At 43.7% G+C, this 23,509-nt stretch overlaps 1 protein-coding gene across 2 annotated transcripts in view; it reads left to right on the top strand.

The window, feature by feature from the left end:
• Positions 1-23,509, top strand: part of LOC110504900 (SPARC (osteonectin), cwcv and kazal like domains proteoglycan 1) — a 447,194-nt gene that overhangs the window by 420,359 nt on the left and 3,326 nt on the right. For both annotated transcript variants that reach the window (XM_036970336.1, XM_036970335.1), the window contains 4 exons: positions 16,914-17,033; positions 18,774-18,995; positions 19,752-19,814; positions 20,876-21,013. In XM_036970336.1, the coding sequence (XP_036826231.1) occupies positions 16,914-17,033; positions 18,774-18,995; positions 19,752-19,814; positions 20,876-21,013 (543 nt within the window). The remainder of the gene's footprint in view (positions 1-16,913; positions 17,034-18,773; positions 18,996-19,751; positions 19,815-20,875; positions 21,014-23,509) is intronic.

Below are 23,509 nucleotides of genomic sequence, written 5' to 3'. Positions count from 1 at the left end.
TGCCCTGTGGTGGTACTAAATGCGGTCTTCCACTCGTCTCCCTCCCGGATACGCACCAGGTTATACGCACTGCTGAGATCCAGTTTCGTGAAGAAGTGCACCCCATGCATTGACTCAATCGCCGTAGCGATAAGAGGTAGCGGGTAACTGTACCCCACCGTGATTTGATTGAGACATCGATAGTCAATGCACCACGGGCGTAAACCTCCATACTTCTTCTTCACAAAAAAGAAACTCGAGGAGGCAGGTGAAGTAGAGGGCCGAATGTACCCCTGGCGCAGGGATTCAGAGACATGTGTATCCACAGCCACCGTCTCTGCTTGTGACAGGAGATACACGTGACCCCTGGGGAGCGCAGCGTCTGCCAGGAGATTTATTGCACAATCCCCCCGTCGATGAGGTGGTAATTGAGTCGCCTACTTTTTACAGAAGGCGAGAGCCATATCAGCATATTCTGGGGGGATGCGCATTGGAGACCTGGTCTGGACTTTCCACCGTGGTAGCACCAACAGAAACCCCTACACACCTCCCTGAGTACTCTCGCGACCACCCCGTGAGAGCCCTCTGTTGCCAGGAAATAGTGGGGTTATGCAGAGCCAACCAGGGAAGGCCTGGTACCACAGGAATTGCAGGTGAGTCAATGAGAAAGAGACTGATTCTCTCCTCATGATTCCCCTGCATAGCCAAGGAGATGGTGGCCTCCCTGATTAGCCCGGACCCTAATGGTCGACTATCTAGAGCGTGTACCAGGAAGGGTCTACCTATAGGAATAATGGAGCAGCGAAGGCTAGAAAGCTGGTGACGTCGATCGCAGATCGCCGCCCGAACAAGGAGAGGAGCCGACTTCGGCGGAAGTCGTGACACCGAATGTATATATATTTTTTAAATGTAACCTTTCTTTAACTGGACATGTCAGTTCAGAACAAATTCTTATTTACAATGATGGCCTACCCCGGCCAAATCCGGACGACGCTGGGACAAATGTGCACCACCCTATGGGACTCCCAATCACAGTCGGATGTGATTCAGGGGCTGTAGTGACGCCTCTTGCACTGAGATGCAGGGCTTTAGACCGCTGCGTCACCCAGGGGCCCGCTGAATAAATGAATCAGGCCTTCATGGTTGAATTGTTGCAAAGAAACCACTACTACAGGACACAAATAATAATAAGAGACTTGCTTGGGCCAAGAAACACGAGCAATGGACATTAGACGGGTGGAAATCTGTCCTTTGGTTTGATGGGTCCAAATTTGCTTATTCTACAAGGTAGAAAATAGTAAAAACAAAGAAAAACCCTTGATTGAGTAGGTGTGTCCAAACTTTTGACTGGTACTGTTTGTCTTTGGCCCGGGAGTATGTGTTTGTGTTCTTGTGTGTAATCTCTGTTGTGATGTCACAGAGGATTTAGTGGAGGTATTTCCTTTGTGTATGAAAACAGGACGAAGTGCGAAGATACATAAAGCAGGATTCTATATACTGATAATACACCCTCCCCCTCCTCCTATCCCTTCTCTCCCTCCGTCCGTGACTCCCTCCTCCTCACCCCGCCTGCCTGCCTGCCTGTCAGCCTGTCTGCCTCCCTCCCTCCCTAATATTTCACAGTTCCACATCTTAGCAGAATGTTTAAATCTGCAGTCAAAAATTGTTATTTCACCTGAAGGGAATTGTTTTAGACTGTTTAAACGCTTTGAGACCTGACGTCCCCCTGACATCTGTGGGGCTTTCTGATCCAGTTGAGGGGGCACAAAAAGAGTAGACTGAAGCATTTAGGAGTGCATTTGGCCTGTTTGATTTGTCTCCTGTGTGTGTGTCTCTGTGGGTTGAGAGCGGCTGAGTGATCGACCCCACTGTTCTGAGTCACTGCTGACAAAAGGACCCGCGGAGCGGGCGGCCTCGTTGTGCCTGTCTGAAATGATTACGGTGACGGTGAGACGGTGAGACGGGGGACGGGGGGGGGGTCCTTCTGGGTCCTCATTCTACCCAAACCTCACTGTCAAGATGACTGTGGGAGACGGAGAGGTGACGAAGGAGCACTCAGAACAATCAGAAAGGGAAAGGCGAGGGAGGGGGAGAGAAAGAAAGAAAGAAAGAAAGACAGACAGACAGAAAGAAAGGATCAAAGAAAGATGCAGATAATATGAGAGGTGAGTAAGTAAAGTAGGTGGAAGAGAGAGAACAAGGGAGAGAGAGAGAAAGAGCAAGAGAGAGACAGAGACAGAGAGACATACATAGAGAGAGAGAGACAGAGATTTCACTTTTGTAAATTATCTACCTCACTTACTTTGGCAATGTTAACATATGTTTCTCATGCCAATAAAGCCCCTTGAATTGAATTGAATTGAGAGAGACCGAGAGGGAGAACACAATTGGATCCAACCAAATCATGAGAAAACATAAAGACTTACACTAGCCCAAGCCAATGGCATGTACCAGATGCTCAGCAGGCTCTGCTCACATTTACTGGCCTGAGGCCAAACCACACGACCAACAACATTGGACACTTTATGGAACACAAAGCCTTCACTATATCATCCTGGAATATCCAAGGCCTGAGGTCATCTGCCTTTGGCCTAAAGAGCAGGAACCCAGACTTCACCAAAGAAATCGACAATACAGACATTGTCATCCTGCAAGAAACCTGGTATAGAGGAGACGGACCCACTGGTTGCCCTCTAGGTTACAGAGAGCTGGTAGTCCCATCCACCAAACTACCAGGTGTGAAACAGGGAATTTGGTATAGAGCAGACCTAACTCACTCCATTGGTGGCTGACTAAATACTTTTTTGCCCACAGTATATCCCCCCACTAGAATCCCCATACTTTAATGATGACAGCTTCTCCATCCTGGAGGGGGAAATCATTAATTTCCAGGCCCAGGGACATGTACTAGTCTGTGGCGACCTAAATACCAGAACCGGACAAGAACCTGACACCCTCAGCACACAGGGGGACAAACACCTGCCTGCAGGTGACAGCATTCCCTCCCCCATATGCCCCCCTAGGCACAACTATGACAACATAACCAATAAAAACGGGCCACAACTCCTGCACCTCTGTCGCACGCTGGGGATGTACATAGTCAATGGTAGGCTTTGAGTGCACTCCTATGGTAGGTACACCTATAGCTCATCTCTTGGTAGTAGTACTGTAGACTACTTTATCACTGACCTCAACCCAGACCACAGCAAAATCACAGTCTACTTGAACAGAGCAGTACTCAATCAGGAACTGAGTAACATTAAGAAATGCTATAAATGGAAGGAATGCAGTTTGGAAACCTACCAAAAACAATTAGGCAACAACAAATTCAATCCCTTTTAGACAATTTCCTGGGTAAAACGTTCCACTGCAATAGTGAAGGTGTAAACTTGGCAGGATAAAATCTTAACAGTATATTTGACCTCTCAGCTTCCCTATCAAATTTAAAAAATCTCAAATAGAAAACTGAAGAAAATGAACAACAATGACAAATGGTTTGAAGAAGAATGCAAAAATCTAAGAAAGAAACTGAGAAACCTGTCCAACCAAAAACAGAGAGACTACGCATTCAATATGGTGAAACACTAAAACGAGACAGAAATACAGTACGGAAAAAGAAGGAACAGCACGTCAGAAATCAGCTCAATGTAATTGAAGAATCCATAGACTCTAACCACTTCTGGGAAAATTTGAAAACACTAAACAAACAACAACACGAAGAATTATCTATCCAAAATGGAGATGTATGGGTAAACCACTTCTCCAATCCCTTTGGCTCTATAATAAAGAATGAAGGGCAAAAACATATACAGGATCAAATACAAATCTTAGAATCAACTATTAAAGACTACCAGAACCCACTGGATTCTCCAACTACATTGAATGAGCTACAGGACAAAATAAAAACCCTCCAACCAAAAAAGGTCTGTGGTGTTGATGGTATCCTCAATGAAATGATCAAATATACAGACAACAAATTACAAATTGCGATACTAAAGCTCTTCAGCATCATCCTCAGCTCTGGCATCTTCCCCAATATGTGGAACCAAGTACTGATCACCCCAATCCACAAAAGTGGAGACAAATTTGACCGCAATAGCTACCGTGGGATATGCGTCAACGGCAACCTTGGGAAAATCCTTTGCATTATCATTAACAGCAGACTCGTACATTTCCTCAATGAAAACAATGTACTGAGCAAATGTCAAGTTGGCTTTTTACCACAATTACCGTACAACAGACCATGTATTCACCCTGCACACCCTAATTGACAACCAAACAAACCAAAACAAAGGCAAAGTCTTCTCATGCTTTGTTGATTTCAAAACAGCCGACTCAATTTGGGATGAGGGTCTGCTATTCAAATTGATGGAAAGTGGTGTTGGGGGTAAAACATACAACATGATAAAATCCATGTACACAAACAACAAGGGTGCGGTTAAAATTGGCATAAAACACACACATTTCTCCCTAACAGGGCCATGGGGTGAGACAGGGATACAGCTTAAGCCCCACCCTCTTCAACATATATACAGTGCCTTGCGAAAGTATTCGGCCCCCTTGAACTTTGCGACCTTTTGCCACATTTCAGGCTTTAAACATAAAGATATAAAACTGTATTTTTTTGTGAAGAATCAACAACAAGTGGGACACAATCATGAAGTGGAACGACATTTATTGGATATTTCAAACTTTTTTAACAAATCAAAAACTGAAAAATTGGACGTGCAGCCCCCCTGCGATTACAGCTGTAAGTCGCTTGGGGTATGTCTCTATCAGTTTTGCACATCGAGAGACTGACATTTTTTCCCATTCCTCCTTGCAAAACAGCTCGAGCTCAGTGAGGTTGGATGGAGAGCATTTGTGAACAGCAGTTTTCAGTTCTTTTCACAGATTCTCGATTGGATTCAGGTCTGGACTTTGACTTGGCATTCTAACACCTGGATATGTTTATTTTTGAACCATTCCATTGTAGATTTTGCTTTATGTTTTGGATCATTGTCTTGTTGGAAGACAAATCTCCGTCCCAGTCTCAGGTCTTTTGCAGACTCCATCAGGTTTTCTTCCAGAATGGTCCTGTATTTGGCTCCATCCATCTTCCCATCAATTTTAACCATCTTCCCTGTCCCTGCTGAAGAAAAGCAGGCCCAAACCATGATGCTGCTGCCACCACCATGTTTGACAGTGGGGATGGTGTGTTCAGCTGTGTTGCTTTTACGCCAAACATAACGTTTTGCATTGTTGCCAAAAAGTTCCATTTTGGTTTCATCTGACCAGAGCACCTTCTTCCACATGTTTGTTGTGTCTCCCAGGTGGCTTGTGGCAAACTTTAAACGACACTTTTTATGGATATCTTTAAGAAATGGCTTTCTTCTTGCCACTCTTCCATAAAGGCCAGATTTGTGCAATATACGACTGATTGTTGTCCTATGGACAGAGTCTCCCACCTCAACTGTAGATCTCTGCAGTTCATACAGAGTGATCATGGGCCTCTTGGCTGCATCTCTGATCAGTCTTCTCCTTGTATGAGCTGAAAGTTTAGAGGGACGGCTAGGTCTTGGTAGATTTGCAGTGGTCTGAAACTCCTTCCATTTCAATATTATCGCTTGCACAGTGCTCCTTGGGATGTTTAAAGCTTGGGAAATATTTTTGTATCCAAATCCGGCTTTAAACTTCTTCACAACAGTATCTCAGACCTGCCTGGTGTGTTCCTTGTTCTTCATGATGCTCTCTGCGCTTTTAATGGACCTCTGAGACTATCACAGTGCAGGTGCATTTATACGGAGACTTGATTACACACAGGTGGATTGTATTTATCATCATTAGTCATTTAGGTCAACATTGGATCACTCACTGAACTTCTGGAGAGAGTTTGCTGCACTGAAAGTAAAGGGGCTGAATAATTTTGCACGCCCAATTTTTCAGTTTTTGATTTGTTAAAAAAGTTTGAAATATCCAATAAATGTTGTTCCACTTCATGATTTTGTCCCACTTGTTGTTGATTCTTCACAAAAAAATACAGTTTTATACCTTTATGTTTGAAGCCTGAAATGTCGCAAAGTTCAAGGGGGCCGAATACTTTCGCAAGGCACTGTATATATATAATATGACATATAAATGACATTTGTAATTTTTGAAACTTCTTTATGTGTAATGTTTACTGTTCATTTTGATTGTTTATTTTGCTTTTGTATATTATCTACCTCACTTTCTTTGGCAATGTTAACACATGTTTCCCATGCCAATAAAGCCCCTTGAATTGAGAGACAGAGAGAGAGAGAGAGAGAGAGCAATAAACAGAGAGCGACAGGGAGAGAGAGAGAGGGAAAATGAGACAGGGAGAGACAGAGAGAGACAGAGAGAGACAGTGAGAGAGAGAGAGACAAAGAGACAGGGAGAGAGAGAGACAGAGAGAAACAGTGAGAGAGAGAGAGAGAGAGAGAGACACAGACAGACAGACAGACAGACAGACAGACAGACAGACAGAGATAGACAGAGAGAGACATGGAGAGAGAGAGAGAGAGAGCGAGAGCGACAGGGAGAGAGAGACAGGGAGCGAGACAGAGAGAGACAGAGAGAAACAGGGAGAGATAGAGAGTGGGGTCTGTATTGGAACAGGTTGTCGTTCAAAAGGAGGTGGTGGAGGGGGACAAACTAAACACCCATCCCTGGTCCTGGGTTAGAGTCTGGCCACCGTGTCCCTGACTAACCTGGCTGTAGACAGACTGTCATAGTCTGTGATTTCATGGCCCATTGTCTTGGTGATTACCTGGCGCTCCTCAGAAGAACTCAGTCCCAGACAAAGCTTTTACACAGAGAGCAATCCTTGCTTTTCCCTGCTTCAAAAGCCTGGAAGATGGAAGGTGTGTGTGTGTGTGTGTGTGTGTGTGTGTGTGTGTGTGTGTGTGTGTGTGTGTGTGTGTGTGTGTGTGTGTGTGTGTGTGTGTGTGTGTGTGTGTGTGTGTGTGTGTGTGTGTGTGTGTGTGTGTGTGTGTGTGGATCCAGCTGGAATGCAGCAGATGGAGGAGATAAACAAGAGTAGAGTCAATAAAACTGACTCCTAAACACACACACCTCACAAACACACATTGGCACAGTCTCACACCCAACTTAAAAACACACAAACACACACACACACACTTTTTTTTCAGAGATGATTGCTTGGGACAATGCCTTTGATTAGCTTCAGATTTTGATTGAAAAACAGTTTTCAAAGCACTGGCCGAACAATTGACATTGACGGCCAGCTACTGTGGAAGTCATGTCATTTCACCTAGACAGTGTTTCATGGTTCACTGAATCACAGCCACACATTGCACTTTAATAATGTTTATGTCACTTTAATAATGTTTACGTCACTTTAATAATGTTTACATATTTTGCATTACTCATCTCATACAGTGCCTTGCGAAAGTATTCGGCCCCCTTGAACTTTGCGACCTTTTGCCACATTTCAGGCTTCAAACATAAAGATATAAAACTGTATTTTTTTGTGAAGAATCAACAACAAGTGGGACACAATCATGAAGTGGAACGACATTTATTGGATATTTCAAACTTTTTTAACAAATCAAAAACTGAAAAATTGGGCGTGCAAAATTATTCAGCCCCTTTACTTTCAGTGCAGCAAACTCTCTCCAGAAGTTCAGTGAGGATCTCTGAATGATCCAATGTTGACCTAAATGACTAATGATGATAAATACAATCCACCTTTGTGTAATCAAGTCTCCGTATAAATGCACCTGCACTGTCTCAGAGGTCCGTTAAAAGCGCAGAGAGCATCATGAAGAACAAGGAACACACCAGGCAGGTCCGAGATACTGTTGTGAAGAAGTTTAAAGCCGGATTTGGATACAAAAAGATTTCCCAAGCTTTAAACATACCAAGGAGCACTGTGCAAGCGATAATATTGAAATGGAAGGAGTATCAGACCACTGCAAATCTACCAAGACCTGGCCGTCCCTCTAAACTTTCAGCTCATACAAGGAGAAGACTGATCAGAGATGCAGCCAAGAGGCCCATGATCACTCTGGATGAACTGCAGAGATCTACAGCTGAGGTGGGAGACTCTGTCCATAGGACAACAATCAGTCGTATATTGCACAAATCTGGCCTTTATGGAAGAGTGGCAAGAAGAAAGCCATTTCTTAAAGATATCCATAAAAAGTGTTGTTTAAAGTTTGCCACAAGCCACCTGGGAGACACACCAAACATGTGGAAGCAGGTGCTCTGGTCAGATGAAACCAAAATGGAACTTTTTGGCAACAATGCAAAACGTTATGTTTGGCGTAAAAGCAACACAGCTGAACACACCGTCCCCACTGTCAAACATGGTGGTGGCAGCATCATGGTTTGGGCCTGCTTTTCTTCAGCAGGGACAGGGAAGATGGTTAAAATTGATGGGAAGATGGATGGAGCCAAATACAGGACCATTCTGGAAGAAAACCTGATGGAGTCTGCAAAAGACCTGAGACTGGGACGGAGATTTGTCTTCCAACAAGACAATGATCCAAAATATAAAGCAAAATCTACAATGGAATGGTTCAAAAATAAACATATCCAGGTGTTAGAATGGCCAAGTCAAAGTCCAGACCTGAATCAAATCGAGAATCTGTGGAAAGAACTGAAAACTGCTGTTCACAAATGCTCTCCATCCAACCTCAGTGAGCTCGAGCTGTTTTGCACGGAGGAATGGGAAAAAATGTCAGTCTCTCGATGTGCAAAACTGATAGAGACATACCACAAGCGACTTACAGCTGTAATCGCAGCAAAAGGTGGCGCTACAAAGTATTAACTTAAGGGGGCTGAATAATTTTGCACGCCCAATTTTTCAGTTTTTGATTTGTTAAAAAAGTTTGAAATATCCAATAAATGTCGTTCCACTTCATGATTGTGTCCCTCTTGTTGTTGATTCTTCACAAAAAAATACAGTTTTATATCTTTATGTTTGAAGCCTGAAATGTGGCAAAAGGTCGCAAAGTTCAAGGGGGCCGAATACTTTCACAAGGCACTGTATGTATATACTGTATTATATCCTATTCTACTGTATCTAAGTCTATGCTCTCCCAATATTTATATATTTTTAATTCCATTCCCTTACTTTAGATGTGTGTGTATTGTTGTGAAATTGTTAGATAATACTGTTAGATATTACTGCACGGTTAGAGCTAGAAACACAAGCATTTCACTACACCCACAATACCACGTGTATGTGACAAATACAATTTGATGTGACACCCTTAGTGGATGTTGTGTCGAAGCCCATCACGATTCATAGCTGAGTTGACTCTCCTTTCCTCTACCACCTAATGTAATGTTTTATCTCTAGTTTTTGTCCCTGGTTTGAGTCCCTAGTCTGGTGATGTTCTGTCTCTTTACATGTGTTTTTCTTCCTACGTCATTCAGAGTTTTTGTCTGTGTGTTACTGTAATATCAGGTGCCTCACTGGACGGCGCTATCAGGGAGACTGTAGATCAGCTGAAGTGATATACTGTACAATGAAGGAACACGCCAGCACACACCTGATAACGCTCTACAGTATTTATCACACACGCACGCACACGCACGCACACACACACACACACGCACGCACGCACGCACGCACGCACACACACACACACACACACACACAGAGCTGATACTGTCTGTCCCTGTGGAGGTACGGTGAATGGAGGGAATTATATTCTCTATCTTTTCATTCTTTATCTGACTGTGACTGTATTATAGGGTTCCAGCAAAAACATCCCTTCCTACCAAAATCCACTGCTTGAATTTCAGATAAAAATGATCTGATACCCCCAAAAAATTAACAGACTTACAAAGAGGGAAAGATGTAGGAGGACTATCTCTACCAAACTTTAAATTGTAATTCCAGTCACTAGCGTATCGCCCCATCCTCAATTGGCTTAGACCTGATTCTGCCCCCTGACTGTATACAGAGAGATATGGTGTCTCCTATTGCCCTGGAAGAGGTGCCACCCAAGCTTGTTATTAGCTCTGGTTCAGGGCTTTGAGCCAACGAACGTTCAAACTTCCTCCGTATTAGCCAGTCCTCTGTAGACAACTAGCTAGTGTATAATTATGTAATTTAGTGAAGTGGGAATGATAGGCCTACTACTTATATCCTAAACACATTATAATGCACGTCATTTCATGATGCTAAGCGCTTCAAGCCAAGCCTCCATGTCCAACCCTCACTCGCTCTCTCCCCACCTGCAAAATGTCAGTCGCATCTCACGCCCTACACTTGTCTGTCCATTAGGTTGGCCGGTCTATAGCAAGCTGTTCCATCTGCATTGTTTGGTGTAGTCAGTTAAAGAGCTAAATGTAAAAATGATGGCGATTTCACAAGTCAAAAAAAGGAACAGAAAGGAACTTTTTGTGGGTTTGAACCAGTTCAGAACTTTATTTTGCTGGTTGGCAGAGTGGAACGGAACGAAAACAATCATTTTGTTTCTAACCCCTGGTTTTCACTGATATATCCCTTAAACGATGTAAAGTACGCTTTGGTCCTTTTATTGCTCACACAATTTCTATTTGCTACAAATTTTAAAAACAATGTAGCTGGGAATCAAAATGACATGCCTAGACTCCAATATTTCACAATAGTACATTGCGAAATGGAGGGCAGCTATTGCATCTCCCCAATGGTCCACATGTGGATTCCGTACCCTTCCTTTATTGCCAATATCATGGACAGGAATGGTTTGAGAACAATTCTAAGATTTGAAAGACACATTACCAGGTAACTCGTTTACATTTTTTAGAAATGTACAACTTAGGTCAACTATGCTGGCCTATGGAGTCCCTTGGAAACCCAACAACCGAACCGTCCAATAATGGGATTTCTAAAGTAAGTATCTGGGCTTCCGAAAGGACTAATCTCCATAATATATAAACAGCTTTTGGAAAGCTCATATTCTGAGCTAGCCATTAAACAAGTATGTTCCACAGACCAACAACCATTAACACTGAAACAGAATATGGACAAAATATGACCATGGCATCCTGTAATCCGAACAATCAATTTATTCATATCAAGTTTTTTCGAAGACTGTATTTAAAGCCAAATCAACTTTTTACGATGAAATTGCTCCAACAGTTCACTGTGTCCCCTAAATCAGGTAGGCCCTGTTCTTCATAGGACATGGGAGTGCCCTGTAGTTAAATGCTTTTGGAACAAAGTTACAAAAGTCATTTCAAAGGGCATGAATGTAAATATTCAATGCTTCACATCCACTATGTTACTTAACGAGGATAACATGTTGAATTTCTGAATCAATCAGACACGATTACTGCTGGCAGGCAGCACTGCCTTAAAAAATATGTTGGCTCTTAGATGGCAGTCACCTCATCACTCCTAATTCATCAGTGGAGTCAGTTACTGTTAGAAGGTAGAACATTTGACTTATCGACATCGAGAATGAATGGTGCTAGTCAAGGAACAATCGAGGTCTGGACAAATATACTTGAGTCTTGGATGGAGACATGTTGGCTGGGTGGGGTTGGGGGAATGGAATGGAATGGGATTTTCTTGTTGATTTTCCTTTACATACAAAATTGACTATTACCTCAACTCTGTAATATGAGCAAAATGAGCATTACTTTGTATTATGTATGTATAAATACAGTACCAGTAAAAAGTTTGGACACACCTACTCATTTAAGGGTTTTTCTTTATTTGTACTATTTTCTACATTGTAGAATAATAGTGAAGGCATCAAAATTATGAAATAACACCTATGGAATCATGTAGTAACCAAAAAAGTGTTAAACAAATCAAAATATATTTTAGATTTTAGATTCTTCAACGTAGCCACCCTTTGCCTTGATGACAGCTTTGCACACTATCGGCATTCTCTCAACCAGCTTCATGAAGTAGTCACCTGGAATGCATTTCAATTAACAGGTGTGTGTGCCTTGTTAAAAGTTAAATAGTGGAATTTATTTCCTTCTTAATGTGTTTCAGTTGTGTTGTGACAAGGTAGGAGTGTTATACAGAATAGAGCCCTATTTGGTTTAAGGCAATGTCCATATTATGGCAAGAACAGCTCAAATAAGCAAAGAAAAAATGTCAGGCCATCATTATTTTAAGACATGAAGGTCAGTCAATCCTGGATTTAAAAAAAACGTTTCTTCAAGTGCAGTCGCAAAAACCATCAAGCGCTATGATGAAACTGGCTCTCATGAGGAGCGCCACAGGAAAGGAAGACCCAGAGTTACCTCTGCTGCAGAGGATAAGTTCATTAGAGTTACCAGCTTCAGAAATTGCAGCCCAAATAAATGCTTCACAGAGTTCAAGTAACAGACACATCTCAAAATCAACTGTTCAGAAGAGACTGCGTGAATCAGGCCTTCATGGTCAAATTGCTACAAGGAAACCACTACTAAAGGACACCAATAATATGAAGAGACTTGCTTTGGCCAAGAAACATGAGCAATGTACATTAGACCAGTGGGAATCTGTCCTTTGGCCTGATGAGTCCAAATTTGAGATTTTTGGTTCCACCGTGAAGCATGGAGGAGGAGGTGTGGGTGTGCTTTACTGGTGACACTGTCAGTGATTTATTTAGAATTCAAGGCACCCTTAAACAACATGGCTACCACAGCATTCTGCAGTGATACACCATACAATCAATCTGGTTTGCTCTTAGTGGGACTATCATTTATTTTTCAACATGACAATGACCCAAAACACACCTCCAGGCTGTGTAAGGGCTATTTGACCAAGAAGGAGAGTAATGGTGCTGCATCAGATGACAGGGCCTCCACAATCACCCGACCTCAACCCAATTGATATAGTTTGGGATGAGTTAGACCACAGATTGAAGGAAAAACAGCCAGCAAGTGCTCAGCATATGTGGGAACTCCTTCAAGACTGTTGGAAAAGCATTCCAGGTGAAGCTGGTTGAGAGAATGCCATGGCAAAAGGTGCCTACTTTAAAGAATCTAAAATGTAAAATATATTTTGATTTGTTTAATAACACTTTTTTGGTTACCACGTGATTCCATTTGTATTATTTCACAGTTCTGATGTTTTCACTATTATTCTACAATGTAGAAAATAGTAAAAATGAAGTGCAACAGAAATAGATATATGGAAAATAGTATGACCTGTAACCCACAAAAAAGTCTCTCAGTATTACTCTGCCAAGCTCAACTCACAGGAAGTGAAGGTAGGCTGCGTGTGTGCGTGTGTGCGTGTGTGCATGAACGAGTGTGTACGTAATCAGAAGTTGCAGCAGTTTTTGTCCCAGTTTAAATAGGAGCTACAGCAGAGGGGTTTGATTACCATACAACGCCAGTGACTGATGGGAAAACTCTTCCTCTAGTGACCCAGATTCTCTAGGTTGGGAAAGTGTGTGTCTGTGTGTGTGTGTCTCTGATCCTGTGTATAAGGTTTGTGTCTTACATTTGTATCATTAAGCATCCAGCTGAATGGATTCCTACAGTATTGCTGCAGTATGTAGCAGTATGTAATGCTAGCTAATTGGTCAGTGTGCTGTTGGAATGTTAATGTTCTTTAGCCTTCTGGAATATGACTGTTTGGCATGCCAAGGATGATGGCTTTTGATTGGCTCGCTCGGTATGAGGCGTTTCAGGTTCGTTATTAAACTGTCAATTAGTTCTCATCATCCTAGAGACCGTGTCAATCATGCGGAGACCCACACACATCCTGACAGAAAGTGAGTCCGTTGTTGTTAATTGGCCGAAAATACCTTGTTAGTGGTCGAGGCTGTGGATGAGAGAGTGGTTTTCCACAGCGGTCAGATAGACTTCTCTGTATCGACCACGTCAGAGAAGATGGGAGAGGAAACAAGGACTTGAAATCACAGATCTGAGCCAGTATCAACTGTTAGTTAGCAGCACCATTCACTTCTAATAAATGCTTAGTATAGCCACTGTTTCCTGGCACAGTGGATTTTTGGCCATTTAAATAGAGTTGGGGAAAACTGCTGTGTGACTAATGTAGCATCTTATGTCCTTCTTTACCCCCTATCTATTTATGGGTCAATAAAGATAGACTCCCAGGTGACCTGTCACACCAGCACATTGTTTGGTGTTAACCTTCAAGCCAAGATGAGATCTGGGATTTGCCTGCAGTATAGTGTGTGTGTGTGTGCGTTTATTTGTATGAGTGTGTACGTGCCTGTGTGTTTCTGTGTCCAAGCTTGCGTGTGCATCTGAGATTGTGTGTGTCCCTGGTGACAGTGCTGGGTCTGATGTTAATGTCTCACCTGTGGTGGAGCTCGGTATCAGCTCAGATGGAGCTCTGGCAGAATTAATGTGTTATACTCTCTCTCTCTCTCTCTCTCTCTCTCTCTCTCTCTATATATATATATATATATATATATATATATATATTTAGCAGACATTATTGTGGGTGTAGTGATGAAGCTTGTGTTCCTAGCTCTAACAGTGCAGTTGTATCTTCTAGTGATCAATGAGAGATTGTAACACACACACACACACACACACACACACACACACACACAGAGCATCCAGTAAGATGTTGTGCCTGCTTGTGTTCCTATAGCAACAGGGAGGACAATAGAACTCAGCTGCTCCTGTGTGGTGTGTTGTTCTTCTATAGTCAAGTACAAGAAAAATATTGGTTTAATCAACATTGTGCTGACGTCATTTCACCCAACCTTATCAAACAGAATCATGTTGCATCAATGTGGCTATAAAATATAATACATTCATTTTTATTGAAATGACAAGTGTGAGATTGACATTCCCCTGCCTTCCTGCCAGGGTTGAGCTATATACATATACATATATACATCTTGAGCAGAAAACATCAAACATGGCGTTATATACAGTGGGGAGAACAAGTATTTGATACACTGCCTATTTTGCAGGTTTTCCCACTTACAAAGCATGTTGAGGTCTGTAATTTTTTATCATAGGTACACTTCAACTGTGAGAGACGGAATCTAAAATCCAGAAAATCACATTGTATGATTTGTAAGTAACTGCTTTGCATTTAATTGCATAACGTAAGTGTTTGATACATCAGAAAAGCAGAACTTAATATTTGGTACAGAAACCTTTGTTTGCAATTACAGAGATCATACGTTTCCTGTAGTTCTTGACCAGGTTTGCACACACTGCAGCAGGGATTTTGGCCCACTCCTCCATACAGACCTTCTCCAGATCCTTCAGGTTTCGGGGCTGTCGCTGGGCAATACAGACTTTCAGCTCCCTCCAAAGATTTTCTATTGGGTTCAGGTCTGGAGACTGGCTAGGCCACTCCAGGACCTTGAGATGCTTCTGTGTTTCGGGTCGTTGTCATGCTGGAAGACCCAGCCACGACCCATCTTCAATGCTCTTACTGAGGGAAGAGGGTTGTTTGCCAAGATCTCGCAATACATGGCCCCATCCATCCTCCCCTCAATACGGTGCAGTCGTCCTGTCCCCTTTGCAGAAAAGTATCCCCAAAGAATGATGTTTCCACCTCCATGCTTCACGGTTGGGATGGTGTTCTTGGGGTTGTACTCATCCTTCTTCTTCCTCCAAACACGGCGAGTGGAGTTTAGACCAAAAAGCTCTATTTCTGTCTCATCAGACCACATGACCTTATCCCATTCCTCCTCAGGATCATCCAGATGGTCATTGGCAAACTTCAGACGGGCCTGGACATGCGCTGGCTTGAGCAGGGGGACCTTGCGTGCGCTGCAGGATTTTAATCCATGACGGCATAGTGTGTTACTAATGGTTTTCTTTGAGACTGGGGTCCCAGCTCTCTTCAGGTCAATGACCAAGTCCTGCCCTTGTAGTTCTGGGCTGATCCCTCACCTTCCTCATGATCATTGATGCCCCACGAGGTGAGATCTTGCATGGAGCCCCAGACCGAGGGTGATTGACCGTCATCTTCCATTTTCTAAAAATTGCGCCAACAGTTGTTGCCTTCTCACCAAGCTGCTTGCCTATTGTCCTGTAGCCCATCCCAGCCTTGTGCAGGTCTACAATTTTATCCCTGATGTCCTTACACAGCGCTCTGGTCTTGACCATTGTGGAGAGGTTGGAGTCTGTTTGATTGAGTGTGTGGACAGGTGTCTTTTATACAGGTAACGAGTTCAAACAGGTGCAGGTAATACAGGTAATGAGTGGAGAACAGGAGGAATTCTTAAAGAAAAACTAACAGGTCTGTGAGAGCCGGAATTATTACTGGTTGTTAGGTGATCAAATACTTATGCCATGCAATAAAATGCAAATTAATTACTTAAAAATCATACAATGTGATTTTCTGGATTTTTGTTTTAGATTCCGTCTCTCACAGTTGAAGTGTACCTATGATAAAAAATTACAGACCTCTATATGCTTTGTAAGTAGGAAAACCTGCAAAATCGGCATGCATATACAAAATCGGTGAAACAAACTCTTAAAATTAATGATCAAGGAAAAGAAAACATGTGTGCAAATAGTCTAAGTTCTTATATTTCATGAATCACTTACATTTTGTTCACTATGACGAAAATACTACATTTCTCAGAATGCATTAGTTTAACCCTGAAGTTGACCCTGAGAACTTCAAAAGAAGCCAAACAAATGACATGGTTGGTGGAAATAGAATTGGCCATTCTAAGCACTAAGGTTAAAAGAGAATATGAACATTGATTCCAAAGGAAATTTATATTCTTTGGTATCTGGAAGTGTGACCTGTCAGATTCAATGAAACTCTCATGTTCTATGACTGAGTGGAATTTATTTGAGTTGCACTGAATTAAATTCTACTTCCTGTCACTCAAGCGCGAATAAATATTATACATCCTGCGGGGTGTGGCCAATTCAATTTGAATTTCATCTCATGAGTTGAATGGGAGTGAATTCCAAAATTCTGAATTGAGCCCAACCCTGCTTCCTGATTAACACTGGTGTGTGTGTGTGTGTGTGTCTGTGTGTATGTGTATCTGTATGTGTGTGTCTAGTCTGCAGTGATGGGGACCTGCATAGCCTAGCATCCAGACTGAAGGACTGGTTCGGAGTTCTCCACCTCGACGCCAACCGAGACCTCAAATCCTCTGCCAACTCTGATTCAGCGGCAGGACGTGAGTCACACCATTATCTCTCTCTGTGTGTGTGTGTGTGTGTGTGTGTGTGTGTGTGTGTGTGTGTGTGTGTGTGTGTGTGTGTGTGTGTGTGTGTGTGTGTGTGTGTGTGTGTGTGTGTGTGTGTGTGTGTGTGTGTGTGTGTGTGTGTGTGTGTATTTTTTTCCCCGTTTTTAATTGCACTGCCATTTGAAAGTCCATTGCTCTTTTCAGTTCTAATGAGGACTGTAGATGATGAGGGCAGTGCTCCTATGTGCTCTACTAAATGTCAACATGTCTCACACTTCAAAAGTACAAACTCTCTCCAAGCACTTTACTCAGATTTTGGACTGAAAAGCCCAAAGACACGAGTCACTGACTCAAGCAAAGACACGAGGCCCTGACTGAAGTCAAGACACTAGGGCCTGACTGAAGTCAAGACACTAGGGCCTGACTGAAGTCAAGACACTAGGGCCTGACTGAAGTCAAGACACGAGGGCCTGACTGAAGTCAAGACACGAGGGCCTGCCTGAAGTCAAGACACGAGGGCCTGACTGAAGTCAAGACACGAGGGCCTGACTGAAGTCAAGACACGAGGGCCTGACTGAAGTCAAGACACGAGTCCCTGACTGAAGTCAAGACACGAGGGCCTGCCTGAAGTCAAGACACGAGCCCCTGTCTGAAGCCAAGACACTAGGCCCTGACTGAAGTCAAGACACGAGGGCCTGACTGAAGTCAAGACACGAGCCCCTGACTGAAGTCAAGACACTAGGGCCTGACTGAAGTCAAGGCACGAGTCCCTGACTGAAGTCAAGACACGAGGGCCTGCCTGAAGTCAAGACACGATCCCCTGTCTGAAGCCAAGACACAAGGGGCCTGCCGAGTGGCGCAGTAGTCTAAGGCACTACATCGCAGTGCTAGCTGTGCCACTAGAGATCCTGTTTCGAATCCAGGCTCTGTCGCAGCCGGCAGCAACCGGAGACCAATGGGGCTCCCAACTGGCAACTGACCCAGCGTCATCGGGGTTAGGGGAGGGTTTGGCTGGCAGGGATGTTCTTGTCCCATCGCCCACCAGCAACTCCTGTGGCAGGCCAGGTGCAATGCAAGCTGACACAGTTGCCAAGTGTACGGTGTTTCCTCCAACACATTGGTGCGGTTGGCTTCCAGGTTATGTGGGCATTGGGTCAAGAAGCAGTTGGGTTGTGTTTCGGAGGACACATGCCTCTCATGTACATGTCTGTACGGGGGTTGCAGAGATGAGACAATTGGATACCATGTATTTGGGGAGATTTTTTTTTTTTTATGTAAAAAAATAAGAAACAAGGCCTGACCTGACCTGACCTGAAGCAAAACAAGAGGCCCTGAAAAGACCCCTCAAATACAACCAAAAGGTTTCTAAACGCAGAGGCCCAACATTGCGATACTTCTAGGAACGCTTCGCGAAGCATACGCAACAGACCAGACAGGTGTTTGGGAAGTCAATGGGAGAAGTAAACAATCATTATTTAGTTGTTCATTTTCTCCAAATCTAAAGGCACAACGTAGATTGGAGTCAATGTCTGAAGTAGCTGAATATGTTATTACTCCAATTCTATTGGTTTCTAGGAATCTTCATGGTTTACTGTCTTTTCTAAAACAGACACACACACACACACACACACACACACACACACACACACAAACACAAATGTCCTCAAACTACCCTCCCTTCCCCCACCCCACCCCACATACACACTAACCTCCCCATCTCCCCTCCCACAGGTTTTGACACCAGTATCTTGCCGATCTGTAAGGACTCTCTGGGTTGGATGTTCAACAAGCTGGACATGAACTATGACCTCCTGCTGGACCAATCAGAGCTCAGCGCCATCTACCTGGACAAGTATGAGCTGTGTATGAAGCCCCTGTTCAACTCCTGCGACTCCTTCAAGGATGGAAAACTGTCCAATAACGAGTGGTGCTACTGCTTCCAGAAACCTGATGGTGAGAGAGATGGAGGAGTTAAGAGAGAGATGGAGGGGTGAAGAGAGAGATGAAGGATTGAAGGGAGAAATGGAGGAGTGAAGAGAGAGATGGAAGAGTGAAGCGAGAGATGGAGGGGTGAAGAGAGAGATGGAGGAGTGAAGAGAGAGATGAAGTGGTGAAGGGAGAAATGGAGGGGTGAAGAGAGAGATGGAGAAGTGAAGAGAGAGATGGAGGGGTGAAGAGAGAGATGGAGGGGTGAAGAGAGAAATGGAGGGGTGAAGAGAGAGATGGAGGGGTGAAGAGAGAAATGGAGGGGTGAAGAGAGAGATGGAGGGGTGAAGAGAGAGATGGAGGAGTGAAGAGAGAGATGAAGGGGTGAAGGGAGAAATGGAGGGGTGAAGGGAGAAATGGAGGGGTGAAGAGAGAGATGGAGGGGTGAAGGGAGAAATGGAGGAGTGAAGAGAGAGATGGAGGGGTGAAGGGAGAGATGGAGGGGTGAAGAGAGAGATGGAGGAGTGAAGGGAGAAATGGAGGAGTGAAGAGAGAAATGGAAGAGTGAAGAGAGAGATGGAGAAATGGAGGGGTGAAGAGAGAGATGGAGGGGTGAAGGGAGGGCAGACAATGACTAAAGGAAGGCACTAAAAGGGAAGGCAGTAAAAAGGAAGGGATAGAGTGCATGGAGGGAGTAGGGATGGGAGAAGTAGAAGAGCAAAAAGAGAGGTGTGTGTGTGATGGAGAAGGTTCATTTGAACTGTTCTGTATGTCTTTCTCCAGGTCTGCCCTGCCAGAATGAGATGAACCGGAGTCAGATCCAGGGTCGGAGGAACACTGTCATAGGTCAGTCTGCTGGAGTAACAGCTGTCAATCACTCCTCTGCAAAAAGTCCATTTATTTTGTATATATTGTTTTTTTTTTTTTTTTTACACTGCATATGGAAATTAAGCTACATATTTAGCCGTAATACATCACCCAGCTGACAACAACACAAAATATCAATAGCACAAACACACACCCTGACATTTTATCTAAAAGTCCCCCGCCCCTAACCCCTTCAAACCCTCAGCCAAACGGCCATCAATAATCATGTGTAATAGTGTTATAACTCACGACAAAACACACTTTGAGAAATTGTCTTTCACTGGGTCACAAAAAAATGAAAAATGATGTTAACGGGTGTGTGTGTGTGTGTGTGTGTGTGTGTGTGTGTGTGTGTGTGTGTGTGTGTGTGTGTGTGTGTGTGTGTGTGTGTGTGTGTGCTGTTATTGAAAATGCCTGGTCCCCTTTAAGCAGGATGTATTACTGTTGTCAGAGCCTAGGTTCTAGTAATTGATTGTTTGCCTCAGCCTCTGCATACACAAAACCTACAGAGACATGACCATGAGTACATTGGAGATGGAGTGAGTTTTTAGTAAATATGGTTTTATTACAAGATTGTTTAGAATTGTGTTTTTTCTTCTTTATTTCACTCATCTCTCTCTCTCTGTGTCTCTCTCTGTGTCTCTCTGTCTCTCTTCCTCTCTCTCTCTCTCTCTCTCTCTCTCTCTCTGTGTCTCTCTGTCTCTCTTCCTCTCTCTCTCTCTCTCTCTCTCTCTGTGTCTCTCTCTCTGTGTCTCTCTCTGTGTCTCTGTGTCTCTCTTCCTCTCTCTCTCTCTCTCTCTCTCTCTCTCTCTGTGTCTCTCTCTCTGTGTCTCTCTCTGTGTCTCTCTGTCTCTCTTCCTCTCTCTCTCTCTCTCTCTCTCTCTCTCTCTCTCTCTCTCTGTGTCTCTCTCTCTCTCTCTCTCTCTCTCTCTTTCTCTCTCTCTTTCTCTCTTTCTCTTTCTCTCTCTCTCTCTCTCTCTGTCTCTCTCTCTCTCTCTCTGACTCTCTCTCTCTCTCTCTCTCTCTCTCTCTCTCTCTAGGGGCCTATATTCCACGCTGTTCTGAGGAGGGATACTTTAAGCCAACCCAGTGTCATGGTAGTACTGGACAGTGTTGGTGTGTGGACAAATACGGCAACGAGATCGCCGGCTCCAGAAAACAGGGCAACCCCACCTGTGGTAAGACCAATCACAGTCAACACACACACACACTAAAACTGCAGATCACGCCCATCTGGCACTCCAGGCATGCTACAGCAAGTATTTGAAAGGTTTCACATAGTATTTGAACCCGACATAAAATGACTCACCCTTTTCAACACATGAGCACAGGCACACACAGTACACCTCCAGGATACTCTTTACACGGTGCCCCAAATGTCTCTACGAGTGTGCTCATTGATACAGGTGTTACTGTGTGTGTGTGTGTGTGTGTGTGTGTGTGTGTGTGTGTGTGTGTGTGTGTGTGTGATCTGAGCCTGTGTTATCTCGGGTTGCTGGAGGCAGCCATCTCGCTGAGTCTTTCTTTAAAGATACCACTGAACGTGGGATGCCTCTCAATTTCTGATCTGTTAGACACTTTTTTTCAGGGCAAAAGTGCGTATGTGTGTGCGTGCGTGCGTGTGTGTGTGTTGCGCCGTGAAAATGAAAAAAACTCTCCAGCCCTTTAGGAGGAAGGGAGGTTGTTATTGTCACATTTTTGTTTTGTAGTTGTGGAATGCGATTTTTGGTACTTGTATCTCTAAATAATTGTTCAATTTCACAAGGAGCCTGATCTTCAGTAACAATTGCCAGACTGAATGTTAGTGTTGTAAATCCTGTGCTGCTAATGGAAGTTGTGTATCCAACCAGACAGATCTGAGAACAGCCTGTGAAGCCTTATCTATCTATAGCTGAATGCCTCTGGCTGCCTCCTCTGATTCACTGTTCATGTATTTGGGCTTTAACAGCGCTCCTTTGAGGCGTTGGATGCTATAAGATTGTGAGCTTGAATAAAGCAGCGCTCCGGCTCACACGGGCCATTGGAGGAAGATGAGGTTATTTACAGTAATGCATTGTGTTGTCGGAAAAGCGCATCTCAACCAAAAGCAGATCGTCAGTGGTAGTTAGTTTCTGTCTCTAACCTGCCTGTCTCGCTGTCACGTGGGGGTCGCCTGATTTGAAAATGGGGTTGCGAGAGAAACTCTTTAATTGCACTTGGTTCATAGAACCGGGGTTATGTCAGTAACCTCCGGTAGCCGCTAGATGTGACTGTAATAAACAGAGGGGTTTCTGTTTTCTTCCTACAAATGTGTCTCTATCTTTTGATTGGTTTAAACTACATATTATGACCCCATCACTGAAAGGTTAGACTCTCAGGAACACGTATGTGTCTTCTGTTTCTCTTTACAAAACCCAACAAGCCTCAATAGAACAGAGTGGACAAGACCAGGCACTAAATCAGACTGGGGGGAAAAGAACATCAAGATCAAACAAAATGATTGTCTGATGATCTTCTGAACATCCCAAGACCTTTCTGATGCATTTCAGTCACTTCAAACCATACTTCCTTCAGATTAAATGAAGGTTAAATAAATTAAACTACTGTCAGACTGATTTGTAATAGCCCAATTCAAAAAGTTAACATTGGCTATTGATCACGTTTTCTATAGGGTGGTGTTGCAAAATAAATTAGAACAAAATGGGGTCACTGGTCGAAGAAGTTTGGGAACCTCTGCTCTAACCTGTCTGCCTCTTTATTTAACCCATCTGTCTCTCTGTCTAACCTGTCTGTCTCTGTCTAACCTGTCTGTCTCTGTCTAACCTATCTGCCTCTCTGTCTAACCTATCTGCCTCTCTGTCTAACCTATCTGTCTCTCTGTCTAACCTGTCTGCCTCTTTATTTAACCCATCTGTCTCTCTGTCTAACCTGTCTGTCTCTTTGTCTAACCTGTCTGCCTCTCTGTCTAACCTGTCTGTCTCTTTGTCTAACCTGTCTGCCTCTCTGCCTAACCTGTCTTTCTCTTTGTCTAACCTGTCTTTATCTTTGTCTAACCTGTCTGTCTCTTTGTCTAACCTGTCTGCCTCTCTGTCTAACCTGTCTGCCTCTCTGTCTAACCTGTCTGTCTCTGTCTAACCTGTCTTTCTCTCTGTCTAACCTGTCTGTCTCTTTGTCTAACCTGTCTGTCTCCTGTCTGTCTCTGTAAATGTGAGTTTAACTCACAAATGTGTGTTTAACCTGTCTGTCTCTCTGTCTAACCTATCTGCCTCTCTGTCTAACCTATCTGCCTCTCTGTCTAACCTATCTGTCTCTCTGTCTAACCTGTCTGCCTCTTTATTTAACCCATCTGTCTCTCTGTCTAACCTGTCTGTCTCTTTGTCTAACCTGTCTGCCTCTCTGTCTAACCTGTCTGTCTCTTTGTCTAACCTGTCTGCCTCTCTGTCTAACCTGTCTGTCTCTTTGTCTAACCTGTCTGCCTCTCTGCCTAACCTGTCTTTCTCTTTGTCTAACCTGTCTTTATCTTTGTCTAACCTGTCTGTCTCTTTGTCTAACCTGTCTGCCTCTCTGTCTAACCTGTCTGCCTCTCTGTCTAACCTGTCTGTCTCTGTCTAACCTGTCTTTCTCTCTGTCTAACCTGTCTGTCTCTTTGTCTAACCTGTCTGTCTCCTGTCTGTCTCTGTAAATGTGAGTTTAAC

The sequence above is a fragment of the Oncorhynchus mykiss genome, chromosome 31 (genome assembly GCF_013265735.2).
Source record: "Oncorhynchus mykiss isolate Arlee chromosome 31, USDA_OmykA_1.1, whole genome shotgun sequence".
NCBI classification, from domain to species: Eukaryota; Metazoa; Chordata; class Actinopteri; order Salmoniformes; family Salmonidae; genus Oncorhynchus; species Oncorhynchus mykiss.
Note: the sequence above shows the minus strand (reverse complement) of the source record. Positions and strands in the feature narration are given on the sequence as shown.